Source organism: Orycteropus afer, unplaced genomic scaffold, assembly GCF_000298275.1.
Source record: "Orycteropus afer afer isolate SDZICR_OR568_19922 unplaced genomic scaffold, OryAfe1.0 scaffold00053, whole genome shotgun sequence".
In the NCBI taxonomy this organism is placed as follows: Eukaryota; Metazoa; Chordata; class Mammalia; order Tubulidentata; family Orycteropodidae; genus Orycteropus; species Orycteropus afer.
Window position 1 is genome coordinate 2672381 of NW_006921640.1, and position 7377 is coordinate 2679757.

The following is a 7377-nucleotide window of genomic DNA, read 5'->3' on the forward strand; positions in this document are numbered from 1 at the left end:
CATTCAAAATGGCTGCGCCCTCTGGACTGCCAAAAGTCCATGGCTCAGCCCATCTCCTTCTTCACTGCTTCCCCTTTTATTCACCAGCCACCAATGCAGTCCTCTGTGCACCCCCTGGATAGCAGAGGTGATTTTTAGGTTAATTCTTAGGTCCTCACATCACTTAGCAACATCCACGCTGTCTGTGTTGTCAGGATTGCTGACAGACCAAAGCTCTGTATATCTCTTTTTTGGTGTTTTCATGCAGGTTCTTCTACAAGTTGGAGTTTAGTCCACTTTTGTATCCTTTTTTTCAAAGCTCAGGGCTCCGGGATTACCTTTCGTGTCTGTGTTAATTGGTTCCCCTTTTCTTTGATGAAGAGGGTCTGTATAGTTTGTCTGCCTATTCCACCATCTTACTGCAACTCTCCACTTTCTATTATTCTTTACTGCAATAAGCTTCTACTCCTATCTCTATGCTTAAATATCTCTTGTCAAGGTCTTTAGTGATCTTCTTGCCAAATGTAATAGATTCTTTTTTGTTTTCACATTAGTTAACCCCTTAGCAACATTGGACAGTACTAACTTCTCCCACCTTGAAATTCTTCTGCCTTGGCTTCCACAGTACTACACTCTGTCCCGCTTTTTTCCTTGTACCTCGCCAGGCCACTCAAAAATTTGCTCCTGCTCTTCCCCCTCCAAATTTTTGAGCTTTGAAGTTCCTCATTGTTCAGCCCCAGGTACTTGGTCTAAGCTCTGCTTAGGTGATCTCAGTCATTCCTATACCATGGCTGTGAATTTTCATCTAAAATCTGAGAACTGTTAGTTTTCTATTTTTAACCCTGCTCTGTCCTCTGAGCTTATAAATTCAACAGCATACTTGACATTTTCATTTGAGTAAACATCTCAAGTTTGTCGTTTTTACTACAAAACTCTTGATATTCCCACCTCTTCCTTCCCAGGTTTTCCCCATTTTAAGCAGATGGCACCCAGTTACTCAAGCCAGAAACTGGGGAGTCATGCTTGGTTCATCCACTTCTCTTACTTCTCACAGCTTGTCATTATTCTTCTCTATTCAGGGTACAGCCACTGTCCAGCTACCATCTTTGCCTCCTGTGATCACAGCAACATCTTCTCAACTGCTTTTGTGACTTGTTTCCTTCTTTCCCTCCTTTGGGCACTTGCCATTCAACAGCCAGAATGATATTTTAAAACACATAATTTACATCATATCATTCCCTTAGTTAAAAGTTCAGTGGTTTTCCAAATAAAATCCAATTCCTACCATCACTTCAAGACCCTGTGAGGTCTAATCCCCTTCATATCTTACTTCCTTTTCATTTACTCTGCTGTAACCACCCTGGGTGCCTTTTAGATTCTCCAGTACATCAAGCTCTTTCCCACTGAAGGATCTCTGCACTTTTTATTCTCTTCACCTGGAGCACCTTACAAATAATACTAATTGATGCAGAAGACTTAAGTTACCCTTCTCCTCTCCCCTCACATAGTGTTGTTTTGTAAAATTATTTAATGAAGAAAGCCATAGACTCTTAACACATCTCATAGGCTTCTACTAATTTTGTGACAGTTGTCTTTGCTTCTGAGCATCTTCAAGAGACATTCTACTTAGTGTTTATGTAGGCCATAAATTTGGTCTTGAATTGAAAAATTACAATCTAGTATTATAACTGAATCCTTGGTATTACAAAACATATTCTCTTGTAAGAATCCAGTAGATTTTATCCTCTTGAAGGGTTAGGATAGTGCCATGCTCCTAGATGCTCAGTAATTAATGAAAAAGCTGCTGAAGAAGGAAAGAGGTAATCTCTCTTTGCCCCCAATAAAAGTACTAACTCGACTTGTGTGTAATCTTTGCAGGGTTTAGGAGCTCAGGAGCAAGGAGCCACAGATCATATTAAAGTTCAAGTTAAAAACAACCACCTGGGACTTGGAGCTACAATCAATAATGAAGTGAGTATATCTCCTGGATGTTTTCATTGCATAATTGACTTCAATTTTGTAATTATAAAAATTACAATTAAATGAACTTTATTAATTTTTCATTGTTCAAGCATATATTGTCCATTTTAGAAAACAAGAGCCCTTAACTTAGCCAATTTTCAACATGTAACATGTTTTCACCTTGTCTTATTGTTCTTATGGGATCCTTTATTTTTGCTAATGTGTAAGAGATGAAAACTAGTTTTATTGCTAAACTTTGCAAAAAAAAATTTTTTGTAGTAATGTTCGTTTTAGGATAGAAAAGAATTTGTATCTTTGTGTTCTAATGTTAGCTTATATTATTAAAAGTTGGTGTCATTTAGTTTCAGAAACATTACATCAATGTAGTGTCCCATTGTTTGTTTCTGACTATTGGTATGTAGCAGTTGAATTTATTCATATTTTCTCTTAAACATTTACTCTTTGAAAATATGATGTGGTAATTAAAATTAGTAACACCATATTTATAATTTTCAGCATATTTTTTCATTTAGTAAGTGTCTAAGCTGAAAAATTTGTTCTTGAATTTTTTGTAGCCCACAGAATCTGGTAGAAAATCTGATAATTACCTTGTTGTTGTTGTTTGCCGTCGAGTCGGCCCCGACTCATAGCGACCCCTCCTTGGGTTTCCGAGGCAGTATCACTACGGAAGTAGGATTGCCCAACCTTCCTTCTGAATTACTTTGATTCAAAAGTTCAAAAGCTCTGAGTAGTAGACTGGAGCAGCTAAAATTTTCTGGACTAACAACTAGAATTTTAAGTCACTAAAGAAAGAGTTTGGGAGTTCTGATAGTGTAGTGCCTAAGGCACTTGACTGCTAACCAGAAGGCTGGCGGTTCAAACCCACCAGCCACTCCTCGGAAGGAAGATGGGGCAATCTACTTTCGTAGTGATACTGCCTCGGAAACCCAAGGAAGGGTCGCTATGAGTCGGGTCTCACTCGACGGCACTTAACAGCAACACAAAGAGTTTATGTAAAGTTGATTTTGAATGCCGTTTTTATGAGCTCTATGGAGTCGGACCCAACTCACAACGACCCCTCCTTGGGTTTCCGAGGTGGTATCACTACAAAAGTACATTGCCCAACCTTTCTTCTGAGGAGTGGCTGGTGGGTTTGAACTGCCAGCCTTCTGGTTAGCAGTCAAGTGCCTTAGGCACTATGCCATTAGCTCCCAAAGAAACAGTTTATATAAAGTTGATTTTGAATGTCATCTTTATAAGCCAGATATACATATTTTCTGGGACAAAACATTGTCCACTTTGTCTGTCAATGTCTTAATCGTAGTCATTCTTGACAAAGTGTACATAAGACAAACTTCTACATTAAAATCCTGGTTCTCACTGATTTATTTCATTTTTTAAATGCTCCTTTTTGTTATAATGAACTTATTAACTAACCACCTTACGGACGAATACTGACTGATGCAGGGAACTTGGAGTCCCCTCTTTCCCCCTCTAGAGTAGTAGTGTTTTGTAAAATTGGGGTCATTACAAGCAAATATAATTAGGCAAAATACATTAAGCTCAAATGAGCAAAGAAAAACTCATTAGCTTAACTCATTGCCATGAAGTCGATTCTGACTCACGGTGACCTGAAAGTCCCCCACTGCTTTTGTTCTTTGAACTACTGTATTTTTACACAAAAAGTATGCATATTATATCCTTTTCTTTTTTTTTGGAAACCCTTTGCACATTCGTTTTCTTTGTGCACTCTGCCCATATATACATGTGCATGTTTATTTATCTGGGAGCATTATATGAGAAAAATACAGAACGTAATTTCCATTAGGAAAAAAAATACTAATTTTATTTTGCTTTATTTTAATATTTAGTTTGTAGGTTACCTTTTGTTTATTTGACTATTTTGACTATTTTTTTTTTGGCTATTCCTATGTTGTTTGCATTTGATATCAGAACTTAAGCTTTCAAGAAGCCTCTTTTAAATATTAATAGGGATAAATGGCATTTCAAGGTTATATTATTTTTTTTCCATTCAAATTTTTAAAATAATATTTTTGAGGAGGCACTTAAAATTTAACATTAGCTACTATATTTCCTTGATTCTAAAATGTATCGTATTTTAGTCAAAGTGAGTAAACTACAGGATTGCTTCTAATTCAGTTTTGATATTTTCAGGACAACTGGATTGCTCATCAAGATGATTTTAATCAGCTTCTGGCTGAACTGAATACTTGCCATGGCCAGGAAACAATAGGTAGGCAAAACCTCTGCTTTGTTATCCATTAGGTTTATAGAAGACATGATGTTTCAGTTTAAACACTCATCAATTCTATTTACTTTAAGCACCATATATTTGGAAGTCGATGGATGCTATTACAAATATTAGTTTTTCTTTACATTTTAACGTTGGTTCTATTGAATGAATCTTTAGTCATAAAAACGAACACTTGTCCTGTTACAATTTGAGAATGGCAAGACAAATCTATTCAGTTCACACCTCATATAATAAAGTGTTTTTTGCATGAATACTGAAGTTTAACTAAAACAATGTTTTTAAAACACAAAGCAAGAAATACCAAGTGGCGCCATAAACTAACAGCCCTGTGGTTTAGTAAATTACTACTGTGAGTTCTGTGTGGACACTGTAGCAAATTATCAAACCCAGCAGAGAGGTGGTGGGTGCTGCGAGAGGGATGGTTGGTGTCAAGGTTGGTAAGAGGGCTGTAGGGTAAGCGGCATGTCTGGACTCATAAGAACAGGCCTTGGGATGCTGATGGTGTTTTTATCTTCCTCTTGTGGAGTTAGAGGAGGTCAGAAGATGCCACCTCCATGCCCCTTTAGCAAGCCCCTAAAGGATTAATAGCAAAAAGCCTTTTTTATGTTGATTCTCTCTAGTGAAATCTCTTACCTTTTCATTCATGTTTTAGAGGTATAGATTGTACAGGTATAGTAAAATTTGTTGCAAGGGGCTCAGTACTACAAATTATATTCTCAAGCTAATGAAACAACTGAACCTTGGCCCTTCTATTGTAAATTAACAAAAAAGTTGTACTCTTAGAAGAGGGTAAGGACATGGATGGTATAACTGATCCTTTTCAAACATGTGTGCCTTGAGTATGATTTTAGAGCTTAAGGGAAGTTTTTTTTCACATGCCTGTTTAGAAGTCAAGGATGTAATTTCAGTGAATTCCAGCTAGATATTCATGTAGTATAATGCCTAAGGCATTTGACTGCTAACCAGAAGGTTGGAGGTTCAGACCCACCAGCCACTCTTTGGAAGGAAGGTTGGGCAGTGTACTTCTGTAGTGATACTACCTTGGAAACCCCAGGTGGGGTAGTTACACAGGTCAGATCTGACTCAACGGCAGTGAGTTTGGTTTTTTAATTCATGTAGCAGTCTAGAGCTATTATCCTTTCAGCAAATATTTTTATAGTAATTTTTTTTATTCCCTCTGCACAGTTGCTGACATATAATAAACAGTCAAATGATGCTTATTAAATTGAAAAAGAAAGAACTTTGTGGAATGAAATTGAAATTACAAATTAGACTTGAGTTGGGCAAACATTTATAGAGTTGTGTGCTGGGTACCAAGTTAGACTTGAGAATATGAAGATGTGTAATACACAGCCTGTACTTAGGAAATAGTTAGCAGGATATGCTCATAATTAACTGGAAAGATCATAGGCAAATCTAACTTTAGGAAGATGTATCGCAGTGCTTTATATACAAGTGAGCCTGAAAGCATGAAGGGGAAAGGTACTATGCTTGTATTTTCCTTAACCAGACTGGAGTTGTTGGTGGAATGTGTAATTTGAGCAGTTTTCTTTAACTATGGGACAACTATTAGAAATACCTAACAGTTCTCTGTGTGGTCCTAGAACTATTAGGATATTTCTAATAGTTTTTCCGTGGGTAAGGAAAACTTTCCAAGTTATACATTCCACCATGAATAGTGGAATACTAATAGGATAGTAATTGGTTAGCCAAAGAAAAACATAATGAAAGTATTGACTGAACTACTATTAGAAATGCAGGATATATGCAGTAGTAAAATTCAAAGACATCTTTCTTTACAGGTTATAAATGAAAGGCATTTTTGTATTTGTATTTGTAATCACAGTTGAATTCAACAGATATGATTGCAAACCTGACCGTATAAGACTGGTAGTTTTTGATTGAGGAAGTAATAGAGAGTAGTGGTTTTGAGATGAACACCACAGCCAGACTGCCTGGATTTGAATCCTGATCTGACAGTTACTACTCACATGATTTTGAGTGAATTACCAAACCTCTCTGTACCTTGGTTTTCTTATTGGTGAACTAGAGAGAAAAGTACAATGCTTGGAAGGTTTTTTTGAGAATCAAATAAATGTGCTATTAGATGTACACTGCTTAACACATAACCAAACCAAGCCAACTCATGATGGCCCCATGTGTTTTGTTTTTTGTTTTTAATTATGCTTTAGGTGCAAGTTTACAGAGCAAAGTGTGTTTTACATTCAACATTTCGTGTACATTTGGTTTCACTCCTCAATTACCATCCCCAACCCTAACCCACTCTCCTCCCCTCCCTTCCCAATAACATGCCCCACCCCCCATGCCCCTCACAGTTATGCACTCCTGTGTGTCCTACATTTCCTCTGTGTGAATGTTGCCTCTCTGGTGCCCCGTGGTTGATTGCTCCAAGGGATGCATCTCATAGAGTATCGATACATCACCATGGGTTGAGTGGTCTGCATGTATGTCTTATTTACTGTTGGGCTGAGAGCTAGCCCCGGTGATTAAGTTTTATTCCAGGCTTGACACGTATCCCAGGGCCATAGTATTGGAGGGTCCTACCAGACTCCATCTGACCAGTAATTCTGGTCATTTTTGTGTTTTTGGATTTTATTCCATGTTTTTTCTCCCACTCTATCCAGGATCTACAGTTTGGTCCTTTTTCGAGTAGTTGACATTGGTAGCTGGGCTCCATTTAGTTCTCCTGGTCTCGAGGTCCATCGAAAAAATCAATGCCCTTGATTTTTTGCCTTCTTCTTTGCTTCCAGTGATAGGAGACCATTAGCTGCATCTTGGATGGCCGCTTGAAAGCTTTTAAGAACCCAGTCACTACTCACCCATGTAGGTTGTGGAAAAAGATTTTTATGTATGTTGTGCCAGTTGAGTCTGGTGTCCCCCAATACTGTGGTCCTGAGTCAGTATATTCGTTCATTGGATCTCTCTCCCACAGTGTCTGGCTATCTGTGAGAGATTGCTCCATGTCTGTCTTCTGTTATTTCTATAAGGATTGCAGGTATTTTGTATCACTGGTATCTATGCAAAATTAGCATCAGCTATACTTGGTCTGAGAGCTCTGGTAGCATAGTGCCTAAGGCACTTGACTGCTAACCAGAAGGCTGGCGGTTCAAACCCACCAGCCACTCCTCGGAAGGAAGGTT

General features: G+C 38.0%; 1 protein-coding gene across 1 annotated transcript in view; it reads left to right on the plus strand.

The window, feature by feature from the left end:
• Positions 1–7377, plus strand: part of PINX1 (PIN2 (TERF1) interacting telomerase inhibitor 1) — a 233340-nt gene that overhangs the window by 35147 nt on the left and 190816 nt on the right. Inside the window, exons 3-4 of the mRNA XM_007938714.1 lie at positions 1858–1950; positions 4117–4195. Coding sequence (XP_007936905.1) covers positions 1858–1950; positions 4117–4195 — 172 coding nt within the window. The remainder of the gene's footprint in view (positions 1–1857; positions 1951–4116; positions 4196–7377) is intronic.